Genomic DNA, 15,729 nt, shown 5'->3' with positions numbered 1-15,729 from the left:
CAGCTTCCAGGCATCTTTCCCCCTTTGCTCATTTCATTAATAACTTCTCCTTGCTCAGTCTTTGCCAAACTGCTGTTCTATCATTTTATGCCGTATTACAAAGTCTTTAGCGTAGTCAGCCTCTCTAATTCTCTAAGTAAGGTGCTGTAAACTTCACAGCATAAATGACTAATTATAATACAGACTAAGACTATGTTCATATCTTATATGAAAGTAACAGGCTTTGCAAATAAATGCTACACTACCTGAAATGTTATTGAAATAAGTGTGAGTTAACTAAAAACTAAAGAAGAAAATGCAATGTTTATCCATAAGTTAAACCTAACAGGAAAAAGCAGTAAATAATCTTGAGACTGTCAGACTCATATACAGCCTCAAATTTATGGCATAGCGTTCCTAAAAGAGCAAACCCTTTTCTCACCTTTGCCTCTCTGATTGGAATCCAGAATCCATATTTACTGGACAAGGTTCAATGACACCAATATAACACTGGCCAAAAACTGTTCAGTCAGCTACTAAACTCCTTTTGCAGAATTTGAAAGCTCAAGACATATATACTTATTTGCAGATGCTACAGAAAGAAATGCCACTCTTATAAGCTATAGTATGCACCTAACAGTAAGATTTCAAAATGTAAGGTGATCACATTATCTCAAATAAACATGGTATTCAAGACTAGCTCTGAAGTGTACAGAAAGCAATACTACACACAGCTTTTCCTGCCTTTCTCCCTCTGATCTATATATTAACCGATACTGTAAAACAAACATTTACTAATATCTTAACCATCTCAAAAATGACATTGCCTCTTGAAACTGAAAGACTATGTCCAGACTGCAGGGTTTCTGTTTTGTCGACAAAACCCATGGAGCGTCCGGATTGCTAAGTACGTTCTGTTGACAGTAAGTCAACAGAATGGAGCACTTTTGCTGACAGCCATACTCAGCTTGCCACGAGGAAGAGCGCCACTGTCGAGAGATCTTGCAAAAAAACATGGGTCTGGACATTACAGGGGCCTTTTGTTAACAGAAAAGTCCTCTGGGATGACATAAGGTAGCCTGGGGGATGACACAAGGTACCCTGGGGGACACCCTGTCCACACCCATCAGCCTCCAGCCCTTCTTAAAGCTGCAGGGAGCCTGGGGAACGCATAGCACGAAGCTGAGAGCATGGAAGCAGCAGAGCTACCATCTGCAATCCCCCAAGACCTTACAGCTGCACCTGGGGTGAGAGCATTTCCAGACAGCAAAGGAGCAGGTGCCCAAGACCCCTCCAAACCCCGACAGGAGCCACCTCAGGGTTCCAAGAAGAGGGACCCCTCCTTGTTTGGCCCAGAGATTCAGGCTCACCTCCTCACCCAGACATCCAGGAGACCCTCCAGGACCCCTGTGCCAGACACCACAATGCTGAGATCTACAGCACATTGCAGAGGCCCTGGCCAAATGGGTCCACCCTCACTGCACTCTCGAGCAGGTCAGGGCCAAAGTTAAAGACCTGAGGCAGGGTTACGTCCAGGCCCAGGATGCTGCAGGCCGGATGGGGCAAAACCACCCTCCTTCCCCTATTACTGGGGGGGAACTGAACTGGATCCTGGTGGGGGAACACCTCACCCCCAGGCCTCAGCCTAGACTCAGGGCCTCCCCATTGAAGCAGGAGCCCATGAAGGATGAGGGGAACGGCCAACCCAGGGCCAACCCAACAGCAGATGCAGTTTGAGAGCAGCAGCCTGATCATCACTCTGGACCCAGTCCTCAGCAGCCAGTCCACCTCCCAGGCACCCTCCAAGCTCGGCAAGGGTCCTTCTGGTGAGTGCCCTGTGCATCACACACCCCAGGGCATGGGAGGCAGAGGCAGATGGGGCATGCTGCGAGCATCACTCAGCCAGAACCTCGTGCTGTGGTCCCAGCACATGGAAACACATGCTGTGTAGTGTGCAGCACCCAGACCCAGCAGACAACCCCAGGGCACAGGCAGCATCCTGCTGCCAGGCTCCCAAGAGGCCAGAAGGGCGTCAGGCCCTGGGGTCGGGGGAGACTCCCAGCACCAGCCATGGCTGGATGTAGCCCAGCCACAAGGCCGCCATCCTGTCCCCAAACACACTGAGGTGCTTGGCACCCGGCACATGGTCATGCCCACAAGTAACGTGTGATGCGTACAAAACATTAACCCTTGGGCAGCACTGCAACCCACACAGTAGGAGGCATGGCCTTAGGAGCTGCCTTGCATGAATAACTCACTGTCTTGACTCCTTGTGTTCCATATAGCTGGATCTGCACCTACCAAAGGCCAGGCCACCCCCACAGCCAGAGAGTCGATGATGAGTTGATGCGTCAGCACATCCTGGTGCTCCGTGACATCCAAGGAATGATGGAATGCCACCTCCGAGTGGACGTGAAGTGCTGGTCATGGGTATGGGATCAGTTAATGTCCCACTATGAAGCTGGCACCTGTGCCTGGCAGGACATGTTGGCCCAGCCTCCTGCAGCTGTCCTTGCCACCCTGCACCCACCTATCCTGCTCCATGGTGCCCTGGACACGAGCTTGATCCCATGAGCAATGGCCATTGCCCTTCCCCATCACCCAAGCACCTCCCCATCCCCCCTGCTCCCCCTGCCCACCCAGATCCCACGCAGCCCTCCTCGTCCATACATCTCCTGGGTTTCAGCCCCAGCCCAGCCACGACAACGGCCCTGAACTTGTGGCAGGAGGGGATCCCAGGCTGACGTAGCTCAGGGTCCCTCTCCCCCTGGGGTTCATGCCCCCCACAAGTTCTGAGGCCTCCCCACTTCATCACAAGACCCCCTGTACAAGTACTGAGGTCTCCCCACCCCTGTCCCAACCGCCTCTACCTACTATAAATAGTTCATTGATTAGGGTTAACATTTTGTACACATCACTTTTTTGTAAATAGTTTATAATTGCAGAGTTTGTCTTTTGTATGTCTGTCTTTTGTTCAGTAAAACACACTTAATTATTCATCACGCATGCAGCTGTCTTTATTGTGCAGGGGTCAGGAAGAGGTGGGGAGGTGAAGGGAGGGGTCATGGTGGAGACGGGAGAGGGCTGTGGGTCCAAGACCCCTGCTGGCAGAGACCCTGGGGAGAGATACTGGGGTCCTTGAGAGAAGATCTCCCTCGGAGCCTCCCAGATCTGCAACCTGTCCCAATGGGTCTGGCAGATGGCATCTGTGCTTGGCTGCTTGTAGGTATGCCTCTTCCAACTGATGGCTGCCCCCACCCTGGGAGGAAGGCCTTTCCCTTCTCTTCCACAATGTTGAGCAGGACAGAGCAAACCCCCACAACCTAGTGGATGTTGTGCTCCTCCACGTTGAGGTGGGTCAGCAGGCACCTAAAACATGCCTTGAGGAAGCTAACGGTGCACTCTCTGTGTGCATCCTCACGCAGTTCAGGCGCTCGTTGAATAGTTCCCTGTTGTGGACCATCTGGTGTATGGCTTCATCAGCCACTGCATGAGGGAGTAGGCTGCATCCCCCATGATGCAAACTGGAACCTGCATGTCTACAACCACCAGCTCACAGTGGGGGATGAATGTGCCCTCCTCCAGCTTCCAGCAGAGGCTCAAATCATGGAGCATGTGGGCATCATGCACCCTGCCCACCCACCAGACATAAATATCCATAAACTGTCCATGGTGGTTGAACAGGGCCTGCAGTACCATGGAGGAGTAGCTCTTCTGGTTGATGAACTTGGCCGTGCTCCAGGGCATAGGTCAGGATGTGGTTCCCATCAATAACTCTGATGCAGTTTGGGAAACCCAGAGGAACAAATCCAGCCACGAACTAGTTGGAATCTCCCCAGACAGATGACCCTCCACAGCAGGATCGAGTTGATGGCCCTCATGACCTGCAGATGGAGGCAAATGAACACACACAACAGGGACTGACGGAGGGAGAACCTGGGCCCTTGGGGGATCCTGTCCCCCACCCCTGAGTTCTCCAGGACCCACCCCATGAGTTCATCCCCTGGCAGCAGGGCTGCATGAGGGCAGGATGGCATGATCCCCCAGGGATAGGACTTCTCTCCCCAACACCCTCACACCTTCCAACCCCCCTGGCCGAGGGTACCCCTTTAGCAGGATGCCCCCACTTCCCATGGGGGGACCACTGCCCAAAATTGTGTTACCTCCATTAGGAGGGCCTCGATGGTAGCACATCAAACTGGTTGCCCACCAACCAGTAACTGCCAGGGGTGGAAAGCTTCCAGAGGGTGATTGTGACCTGCTTCTCCATGGGGATGATGGGCCACAACTGGGTGTCATGTCTCCAGAGGGCAGGAGTGAGCCAGACACAGAGCTCCAGGAAGGTGGCCTTCCGCATGCAGAAGTTTTGGAGCCACTGATGGACATCTCACTGTTCCATGACCAGCTAGTCCCACCAGTCTGAACTGATATGGTGCCTTCAGAGCCACACGTGCACTGGCAGGGGTGGGGGGGAAGGTGTGGGTGTCCTACAGCCAGGGTGCCATCCCTGAAGGTGCTCTCAGAGTCACCCTCAGTGGGGAACAGAAGGGCAGTTGCCAGAAAGTTCAGCCCCAGATGCAGCATGCCCACATGGGGCCATTGCAAGCCAAGGGGCAGCTCCAGAAGCATGGCACCCAGGGACCAACTGTGTCGCCCCTGAAGGCGGGGCAAGCACAGCGAGAACTCTGCTGTCCCTCGCAGGGATAGGCAAGCCCACAGCAGGGGCAAGGAACACCTGTCTGGAGAGGTCCTTTTAAGCACTTGTCTCCACTAAGGGCTCCAGCACGGTCTCCCTGAAGAAACTGGTGACTGGCAGCTCTGGCTGCCATGGTTCCAGGAGATGGTTTTGTCAAGAGAGCACCCGGGCTCTCCAGCTACTCTCTGTCAATAGAGCGCATCGCTCTTCCAATGAGCCTTGGTGTCTGGACACGCTCTGTTGACAGAAGTTGTCTCATAAGATATCTTGCAACATGAACATCTGCTGACAGAAGCCTGCAGTCTAGACATAGCCTAGCAGTAACTAGTCAAAATATGGTGAAAGATGGCACAAGTCATGAGCACTACCTGCACCAATGCTTAGAATAAAAGACAAATGCATATATTCTCCTGCCCACAGGTGAGAGGAGCGTTTCAGAATGTACAACCAGCAAAATAAAAATATACATTTAGTTATCCTCCTCAGTGGAAGTACAGACACAGTTTCAAACTGTTTGCCTGTCCAAGGCATTTAATTCCAGACCTCAACTTTTAAATATATGTAAGCCCAGTTCAGACTGCAAAATCCTTGGGGCAGGAATCCTGTCTTACCCTTTACTTGTTAAGCACTATCACTCACAACACTATCAAATGACATTTCTGCATGGCTCATTCCCTTCGCAACACAGAGCTCTCTGTGACCAAGCAATCTTTAATTCACAGCAAAAATATGCATTTCTCTGCTGCTCCACAATACAACGTCTCCATGAAATGGATTATAATTTTGTGAACAGTGTATACAGGACACCAGTAAATCAGACTGAATTCTAAACTAAGATACTCCATCACAGAAAGATTTAAGTAATTACATTTCTTTTACTTCCTTCACCAACTTTACACTGTTAGCACTAAACACACCTCCCACTGGCGACTGGGAGAGCTTCATGCGAGTCCAAGGGAAGACCGTGTACCTATTTAAAACTGCAATATTGTCTTTACCTATTCATGATAATTCAAACGCAGCCTAACCGTGAGATACTGCTTACCTATAGGCAGGTGGAGTGTTATATTGTTGCAGAAGTCAGTGTAGCAGCATTCTGTTTTTGTAATGTTTTTAGAACTATGGCAGAAGACTTGAGCGTTCAGTTCTGGTAGGGATACACATGACTTGATCACCTCTTCTTTACCATTAGTTAGCATGACTGAAGCCCAGCATGCTCCTTCGGTTTGGCAGGTGAAGTTTGTGTGCTCACACAACTGACAAACACACTGCAGACCTGAAAAATATTTTTGAAAATATTATTTTTCACTTAATATAAGCAGAACTTCATAACATACAATGTGCATTTATTTAATAGTTCAGAGCAAGTCGGATAGTGTTTTGCTTAGATAAGGAGATGGGGATTCAAGACTCCTGAATTCCATTCTCAGCTGCATCATGGATTGATTGCAATACTGCTAAGCTAATACTCAGCAGAAGACTTAAACACATTTAACTTCATACGTGAGCTTAAGTACACCTACATTCAGCAAAGTACTTAAGCGTGTGTGTAACTCAAACACCTCTGGGTGTGGTTCACTGTCCCATATTATGGCACCAAGACCATTTACAAAGAGAATGAACGAGACTCCTCTTCAGCCTTAGTTGAGAGCCAGCTGGTTTTTAGCTTAAATGTTAGTGGCTCATACGCTTAACTCCAAAGGTCCCAGGTTCAAGTCTACCTGTTGGTGGGTGTATGAGCATAAACAACTGGTGCGTCCTCATGCTGAGAGGGGAGCCACAAGCTAAAGTGGAGGGCTCATGACCACCCCATGTGGTTCTGTTCTCCCACTGCACCAACCCATCCAGCACATTCAGCTGCTCTCCCTGGCAGCTGGGGAAAGTGATGGAATTATTCTCAGTAGCTACTCTGCAGCGCAGACCGCCTGCCTGGAGAAGGGTAGAAGAAACTTCTTGATCCCTGCCAGGAGTTGGCCTCTGGGGACAGAGGCTGAGCATGCAGGAAGGATTCAGGGGCTCCAGTTTGCTCAGGGGCTGTCCCAGAAGTAGAGGTTGAGTGGGAGGCAGCCTACCACAACCCAGCACTCTCCCAGCCATCTCTGCAGGCAAAGAGGTCCCACTCTTTCTACTTACACCAGACCTGATTGCTGTTGGGAAACACTTGACCCTGCATGACCCCTCACCCCATATGCCACTTCTGAGAATGTGCTTAACTTTAAGCATGTGAGCAATCCCCCGACATGCCACAGAGATTTCATGAACAATGTATGTATGTACCATAGTGCACCTGTAGCACCAGCAGATCCCAGTCATCAGGGCCAGGACCAAACCTGGGACTTCCGGAGCTGAATGAATGCAAGAGCTAAAAGACACATCTCTAAGCCCAGGCTGCAGCAGGCTCAATCTCTAGATGGCCTAGGTCCCATTAAGGGGGGACTGAGTATCACATCAAGCGGGGCCAACAGCCACCGCAGGCCCGGGGCAAGGCGGGAAGGGGACCCAGCTCCCTGTCCCCAGAAGGGGCAGGGCCAAGGGCAGAAGAGACAAGGCTTGGGGCAGTCATCCCTGGGTTCCCACCCACACTCCCTCAGAGTTGCACATGAAGGGGCAGCACAGTGCTGCCCCAGTATTTCAAAGGGGCCCAGAGCTCTGCCTATTTCCACAGCGGCAGTGGCAGGAGCTCCAGGATCCTTTGAAAAGCCTCCCCCACATGGCAACTGCCCCCCTTCACCGCCACCCTTGCCAGCAGCAGGCCTGATCACATTAAATAGGCAAGGGTTACACATCCTTCTGCAAAATGGTTATGATAAAAGCCTACCTTGCTGAGGAGTTGAAAGGCTTAAATTAAATTTCTGTCAAAAAATGTTGACTCTGAAAGAAAGCTTCATAATAGTACACTACTTCAAAGAAAAAGTTTCCAAGCTACAACTTCATTAGAACGTTTGTCCATTCCTGTAGATCAAATACAAATCAGGGATAGTTTTGAAATAGATGCATTTGCTGTCTTTTACCTCAGGCTCTGGCACTTACAGAAATAACACTGCCCCAAAATCAAGCTGTCACCTGTAGATTAAAGTTTTGTTTGTTTTAAGGAAGGTCTTTTCTAGAATAATTCAAGATCACGGCATGTAACCAAAGAGGAACAAATTAATGAAGTTTACATTTTGTAGGCTCTACAGAGAAGAAGAAATACCACATCCTTTTCTGAGTACATGCTCAATTTAATCAAGAAACTAGCATTAACACTGATCTTCCCAAGAGAAGGCACCATTTGGGGTATGGCTCCAAATACAGCTGGTTCGAATTCATGCAGATAATTCTGAGGGTATTTAGTGACCTTGCCTCAGCATGTACTCTAGTTACCACTCGCAAAGTGGTATTTTCTACTGATGTCCTTCAGGTGCTGCTTCAGTCTGCCATGTCACTAGAAATGGAAGGAAGGGAGATCAAAGAATATGGAGTGCAAATGGTGTTCTTGTCCATCCTCCCTGTTGAAGGAAGGGGTCCAGGTAGAGATCGCTGACTACAGGAAGTAACTGCACGGTTGCGCAGGTGCTGTCAGAGAGAGGGATTTAGTTTCTTCAACCATGGGATTCTTTTTTTGGAACAAGGAATGCTCAGAAGAGATGGGATCCACCTAACAAAAAGAGGAAACAGCATCTTTGCAGGCAGGCTTGCAAACCTACTGAGGAGGACTTTAAACTAGGTTCATCGGGATATGGTGACACAAGCCCCGAGGTAACTGGGGAAGGAAGAAGAAACAACAAAGGAGGACCCCTGATTTGAAAGGAGAAATTAGGCCAATCAGCTAACTATCTAAGGTGTCTGTACACAAACACAGAACAGCCTGGGAAACAAACAAAGAATTGGAGACCCTGGCACAGTCAAAGTAGTATGAGATGACTGGAATATTGGAGACTTGGTGGGATGACTCGCATAACTGGAGCACTGTCATGAAAGGGTATAAACCGTTCAGGCAGGGGAGAAAAGGAGGAGATGTTGTGATGTACATGAGAGAGGAATATGATCGCCCAGAGCTCCAGTATATGAAGGGAGAAAAGCCAGTTGAGAGTCTTTGGGTTAAGCTTAGAGGCAGAAGTAACAGAGGTGATGTTGTAGTTGGTGACTGCTATAGACTGCCCGATCAGGTAGATGAGCATTTCTTCAGACAATTAAGAGAAGCTTCCAAATCACAAGCACTGGTTCTCATGGGAGACTTTAATCACCCTGACATTTGTTGGCAGCCCAATACAGCAGCACACCAGAAAGTTACTGGGGACAACTTCCTGGTACAAGTGCTGAAGGAACTGACCAAGGGCCATGCACAGCTTGACTTGCTGCTCATAAACAGGGAAGAACTAGTAGGAGAAATAGATGTTGGTGGCAACCTGGACTGCAGTGATAATGAGATGGTAGATTTCAGGATTCTGAAAAAAAGGTGAGCAGTAAAATACAGACCCTTGATTTCAGAAAAGCAGACTTTGACTCCCTGTGAGCGAGTGAATAGGCTGAATACCCTGGGAAGCTACTATGAAGGGGACAGATGTTCAGGAGAATTGGCAGTATTTTAAAGAAGTCTTGCTGAAGGTACAGGCACAAAGCATCCCTATATGCAGTAAAGAAAAGCAAATATGGTAGCAACCAGCTTGGCTTACCAGGGAAATCCTTGGTGAGCTTAAACTCAAAAACTATGTGTATAAGAAGTGGAAATTTGGACAAATGACTAAGGTGTAGTAGAAATACATGGCTGGAGAATGCCAGGGAGTAATCAAGAAAGCGAAAGCACAATTGGAATTACAGCTAGCAAGGAACGTGAAGGGCAACAAGAGGGATTTCTACAGGCATGTTAACAATAAGAGGGTTATCAGGGAGGGTGTGGGGCTGTTACTGGATGAGGAAGGTAACCTGGTGACAGATGATGTGCGAAAGGCTGAAGAACTCAATGCTTTTCTGCACCTCAGTCTTCTCGGACAAGATCAGCTCCCAGACTACAGCACTAGGCAATGCAGTATGGGAAGGAGGTTGGCAGCCCTCACTGGGGAAAGAACAGGTTAAGAGCAATTTAGAAAAGTTAGATGCACACAGATCCATAGGCCTGGATTTAATGTATCCAAAGGTAATGAGGGAATTTGCAGATGTCATTGCAGAGCCTTTGGCTATTATCTTTGAATACTCTTGGAGATCGGGAGAGGTCCAGGATGATTGGAAAATGCAAATGTAGTGCCCATCTTTAACAAAGCAAAGGAGGACTATCCAGGGAACTATGCAGCAGTCAGCCCTACCTCAGTCCCCAGAAAAAATCATGGAGGGGATCGAGGAATCAATTTTGAAGCACTTGGAAGAGGGGAAAGTGATCAAGAATAGTCAACATGGAGTCACCAAGGGAAAGTCATGCCTGACCAATCTGATTAGCTTCTATGATGAGGTAATTGGCTCTGTGGACATGGGGAAGTCAATGGATGTGATATACCTTGACTTTAGCAAAGCTTTTGATACAGTCTCCCACAACATTCTTGCCCATAAGTTACAGAAGTATGGACTGGATCCATGGACTGTCAGATGGACAGAAAGCTGGCTAGATGGTCGGGCCCAATGGGTAGTGATCACTGGCTCAGTGTCTGGTTGGTGGTCAGTTTCAAGTGGGGTGCACCAAGGATCAGTTCTAGGGCCAGTATTGTTCATCATCTTTATTAATGACCTGGACGAGGAGATGGATTGCACCCTTAGCAAATTTGTGGATGACACTCAGCTAGGGGTAGAAGTAGACACATTGGAGGGTGGGGATAGGGTCCAGAGTGACCTAGATAAATTGCAGGATTGAGTCAAAAGAAATCTGATGAAGTTCAACAAGGACAAGTGCAGAGTTCTGCATTCGGGACCCAAGCACGGTTACAGGCTGTGTGCCGACTGGTTAAGTAGCAGTGCAGCAGAAAACATTGACGCTGGATATAAGTCAACAGTGTGCCATTGTATCTGTAATACTGACAGACCCAGGTTGCCGGCACCAGGAATAGAACCTGCGAGCATAGGGTCTAAAGCTCTGCACTCTACCACATGAGCTAAAGGCCAGCTGGAGCTCAGCTGAGGCTGTAGAGCAGAGACTGCACTCACCCCAGCTGAGGTCTCAGTGGCTCTGGGTACTACATATCCAAGAAGGCTAATGGCATAATGAGGTACATTAGAAGCAGCATTTCCAGCAGATCTAGACAAATTAGTCTCCTCTATTAAGCACTGGTGAGGGCTCATCTGGAGTATTGCATCCAGTTCTGCCCTCCCCAGTACAGAAAGGATGTGGATGCACTGGAGCAGGTTCAGCTGAGGGCAACAAAAGTGATTAGGAGGCTGGAGCACATGACCTATGAGGAGAGGCTGAGGGACTTGGGCTTATTTAGTTTGCAGAAGAGAAGAGTGAGGGGCAATTTGATAGCAGCCTTCATCTTCCTGATGGGTGATTCTAAAGTGGATGGAGGCTGTTGTAAGTAGTGACAGACAGCAGAATGAGCAATGGTCTGAAGTTACAGAGCGAGAGGTGTAGGTTGGATAGGAGAAAAGACTATTTCACCAGGAGAGTGGTGAAGCACTGGAATGCATTACCTAGAGAGGTGGTGGAATCTCCATCCCTAGGGGTTTTTAAGACCTGGCTTGACAAAGTCCTGGCTGGAATGATTTAGTTAGGATTGATCCCGCTTTAGGCAGGGGGCTAGACTAGATGACCTCCTAAGGTCCCTTCCAGCCCTAGGATTCTATTATATGGTTTTCCCATTTTGCACAAGTTTCTAAGATTCCAAATATTTTTCCATTGCACGTAGACTTGAATCAGAATCTTTCCAAAATGTTTTGCAAAAATGCAGAGACTCACTCCCACAACAGCTGATAGCCTGGTGGTTAGGCATTCTCTTAGGATGTGGGAAAGGCAAGTTAGTAACTTGCCCTGAATCAGGCAGATCCATCTTCTGCTTTGCCTCACCTCCCTTTTCCACCACACTGGTTCCTAGTCCCAGCCTCTCGCCTTCTACTTCCCCCCTTGACATCAACATTCTAACCCCAGCCAAGAGGATCCCAAGTCCTCCTCCTCAATTTGTTTACCTCGCTGACTCCTGTCCCAGTCTGCACCAGCTTCTAATTCCAACACCTTTGCCAAACAGTTCCATCCACTCCTTCCCCATCCACCCTCCAGTTCCTGCCTCCCTTCACCACCTCTACATCTCCCAGGCTCTTTGCACAGACGGTCTCAATTTCTCTCCAGTCACAATCTCATCAGAGTCCCTGTCCAAATCTTCCTTTCCTCCCTCCAATCCACCCTTTGTGCTGAATGCATTCTAATCATACTTCTTCCACCTCTGTGCTGCCTGTATGCCAATGGGCATCACAGAGCGCACACAGAAAGAAAGGACCTGTGCCCCATGGGCCTAATACCCAGTCCCACCTCAGTCCAGCACTGCTTGGAGTGGCCATTAGAGGAAAAGTCTGGGTTCACCTGTGAAGTCGTGACCTGGAGGAAGCATGCTCAGTTTCCCTGTGGGGATGGTACATATCTGATCGTATGTATGAGCAGTGGGTGAGGTGAGCACACTTGGCAAGGAAATAAGTTTCAGAGATTTCAGCTGATGAAATCAAAGAAGTCTCTACAGACCGCGTGCAAACTGATTTTTTGTAATTTGGTCAAACTTGAGCAGATTTTTAAGGAGATGACAAATGATACGTCCCTGTCACAAGGGCTGCTTCCTGCCAAATTTTAGCTCTCTTCTTCAAATCATGGGGCTCCTAGAGCTGTTCAAAGAAAAGGCTGAATATTTTTAAGATGAGCAAAATAGCATATGCCTCCCTAGCCTTGATCTCAAAAACAGTCAAACAATTTGGACTGAAAGTTCAAAAAAAAAAAAAAAAAAAAAAAACAAATTCTAGGCCTGCAGAAACTGAGAAATACTGGCATCCAGGCTTTCATCACAAATGGTTAGTTTGGCCACAATTCTGCTACAGTTTGTATCTCCTACTGTACAGAGGCTGGGAAATTCTCATCACAATTTTCTTTTAAAAATCTGGGTTTAGGAAGAAAGGAGAGAGGAGATGTCTTTCTAATGGTTTGAACATAATGAAATCATCTTTCCTATTTCCTCCCTGCTACCATTAGCTATATGTAGCAAACCCTGCACAATCATCCCAAGGAGAACCCACACAAATGCACAGCATTCCCCAGTAACACACCTATTTTCCCATAATATTGACATACATATTGTTGATGGAGCACTGATCAAGATGTAAACAAAACTTTCACAGCATTACAACCAATGTAGCAAAATAGGATATTTGTGAATTGGAAAAAGATAAAATAACCCAAGGGGATGAGTTGGGGGAAGAGAATTGTATTTTTCAGCTTTGATAGAAAATATTATGATGTAGTAATGGAAAAGGAATTTTCATTGTTTACGTGAGAAAAAGCAAAACAGAGTGTCCTTAAAACTTCACGTTCTCTTGTTCTTGGGAAATTAGGAGAAAAGTTAGAAGACAAATATTTCATGGCTTCAAGAAGCTAGGTCTGGCATCCAGACCTAGTTGCACAATTCTTTAAGGATACATTTCTTTAGCAGCTCTTATATACCAAGCCCTACACCTCTACGCAAACAGAGAAGTGCAGTTATACAAAATGCCAGGGAATCTCACTACATACCACATGTGGATTGGTACTATGGCCCTGTATAGTCTGGCGTAGGAGGCCATCATGGAGGGCAGACCAAAGAAGCATTAAAAGCAGCAATTACTCTTTGAAGGATAACTTCTTTGTGCTTCTGCAGTCATTAAATATTTGTTCTTCAGAACAGAATCACTGATTTTTATGCTTCTAATTCATTGAGGTTAAAAGTAACACCATCAACTTGAAGTCCAGTTAATTTAGCAAAAAGGTAGTTCATATAAAACACCAACTTTCCAATGCCTCGGCCATTTTACAATAGTTTTTTTTAAAAACTAGAAATTGTCTCTCTTCTGTGTTGCTCTTTGAAAGACTCACACAAACAACAGAGAAAACAGATTACACACACACGGGACAAACTGTGAAACTAAATATATACCAAAATGCTGTCACGTACACAAAATGAAAACAGAGAAAAAAAGCTTTAATCTTTCAGGGATAGAAATATTGGTGGGGGGCACTTTTAACAAAAGCAAGGAATTATATTCAGATAGAAGTATGATATTTAAGGCAATTGTGTCACTTTAATTGCAATGGAAGTTGAGGGCCCACAGCTACTTGTAGGCTAGACTCTGCTGTGGCTAAAGGGAAGGATTATTTCCACTTCAGAATAACAAGTAAACTTGTTTAGCTGGTATTTGAGTAACTGGCACTCTCAAATAACCGGTGTAACTCAGAGCTCAGTAGCTCTGGTCAGGAGACACCAGGCAGGAGCAGAGGAGGCTGCCAGCTGCACTCGCACGCAGCAGGCTCCTCTGCAATCTCTGCCCCCGTCCCCCAGGTGGAGCGGCTGTTTCTAGTGCAGGCTCCCCAGTGAGCTGCCTGCTCTTAAATGGGAAAGCTGGAGGCTGGGGGGGGCACTCCAGAGCAGGACACGGCTCCCTCTGCAGTGCCAATGCCCTGTCCCGCCCACCCCAGAGCTGGACATAACTCCCCCCCGGTGCCACGCCCACTCTTTCCCCCCCCAGAGCCAGATGTAACTCCCCACATGGTGCCACCCCCCCTTCCCACCCTTTGCCGCCCGGAGCTGGACACAGCTCCCGCTGTGGTTCCACCCCCCTAGCCCCACTAGAGTGAGATTCTGCCTTGGAGGGCTTTGCAGAGCCCTGGGGGGTAGGAAATAGCTGCTATAAACTTGCCTCCTCCTGCCCAGGCCCATGCCTCATCCAATGGTCATCCTACAACTGAGCACACCAGCAATGTCCTGCCCCTCAGTGGGGAGCGGGCGTCCCGTTCAACCCTGTGTGAGTGCAGCCAGCAGGCTCCGCTGCACTCCCAGCCAGTGCAAGTACTGAGCTACTATACAGAATATTTGATTATCCAGCAACCTGCCAGATATCAAAGCGTTTACTGTAAAAACAAAAAGTAAATCTTCAGTGTGATCAACGACAATGCTGGAAGTTACATGTAACACGGCCTAGTGAAATAAACACAAACATGTATTGCCTTCCCTTATGCACACCAAATCAAGAAAGAAATAAAGAAAAAAACGAAGAAAGAAAATACCGAGCTTGGAAAATGCATTTATCTCATTTTTATCTCTTACTCATGACACAAAATGACAAAGTGACAATCATTTTTTAACCCTAGCTCCCTCAAATAAGAAGTTGCCTATGTGCATCCCTATAGCAGAAAGATCTAAACTAGCACAGTAACCTCTTTCATATCGGGCAGCCCTGAGACCCAGAGGTTGCCAGATATTCCAATATTCTGGCTAAAAGAGAGGTATACCTAGCAATGCATAGCACGAAAGAAAAACAAGGTTAGATATTATGAAACAAATAAAAAGGTATGCAGAGGACTCCATTTACCAACATCAGAAGTACTGTATACTGTAAAGTTTTACTGTATTTGTTATATTTACTCTCCCTATACTATACTTATGGAAAACATTACTAAAATGTACTTCTGGTTAAAATGCTGGTTATTTGGGAGTTCCAGATGCTAGAATGCCAGTTAAGACAGAGTTTACTGCAATTAGTTTGCTACAAAACAAAGAAAAGCACAATTTTACCAGTAACATTTCAGATCCATTATGATAGATAGATTTTTTATATATATATATATATATATATACATATATATATATATATATATATATATACACACATACACACAAAAATACTCCTGAGGGAATTCTGCACCAAAATAATTAAAAATTCTGCCCTCAATATTTTAAATTTCTGCAAAAACCTGCTCGTTATATTTGTCAAAATAATACAATATAATTATGCCATTATCAGCCACAGGTGGAACCTCTAGTCTGGCATCCTTAGGACCTGACCAGTGCAAAACAAGAGAATTTGCGGAATCATGGGAGGTCAATATTATCTAACAGCATTGCCAATACCATTCTACTGTTTAC

General features: G+C 47.1%; 1 protein-coding gene across 3 annotated transcripts in view; it reads right to left on the bottom strand.

Annotated features, from left to right (window-relative positions):
* Window positions 1-15,729, bottom strand: part of ACVR1C (activin A receptor type 1C) — a 53,696-nt gene that overhangs the window by 24,410 nt on the left and 13,557 nt on the right. For all 3 annotated transcript variants that reach the window (XM_075001217.1, XM_075001218.1, XM_075001219.1), the window contains one exon: window positions 5,721-5,951. In XM_075001217.1, the coding sequence (XP_074857318.1) occupies window positions 5,721-5,951 (231 nt within the window). The remainder of the gene's footprint in view (window positions 1-5,720; window positions 5,952-15,729) is intronic.

Source organism: Carettochelys insculpta, chromosome 8 (assembly GCF_033958435.1).
Source record: "Carettochelys insculpta isolate YL-2023 chromosome 8, ASM3395843v1, whole genome shotgun sequence".
NCBI lineage: Eukaryota > Metazoa > Chordata > Testudines > Carettochelyidae > Carettochelys > Carettochelys insculpta.
Note: the sequence above shows the minus strand (reverse complement) of the source record. Positions and strands in the feature narration are given on the sequence as shown.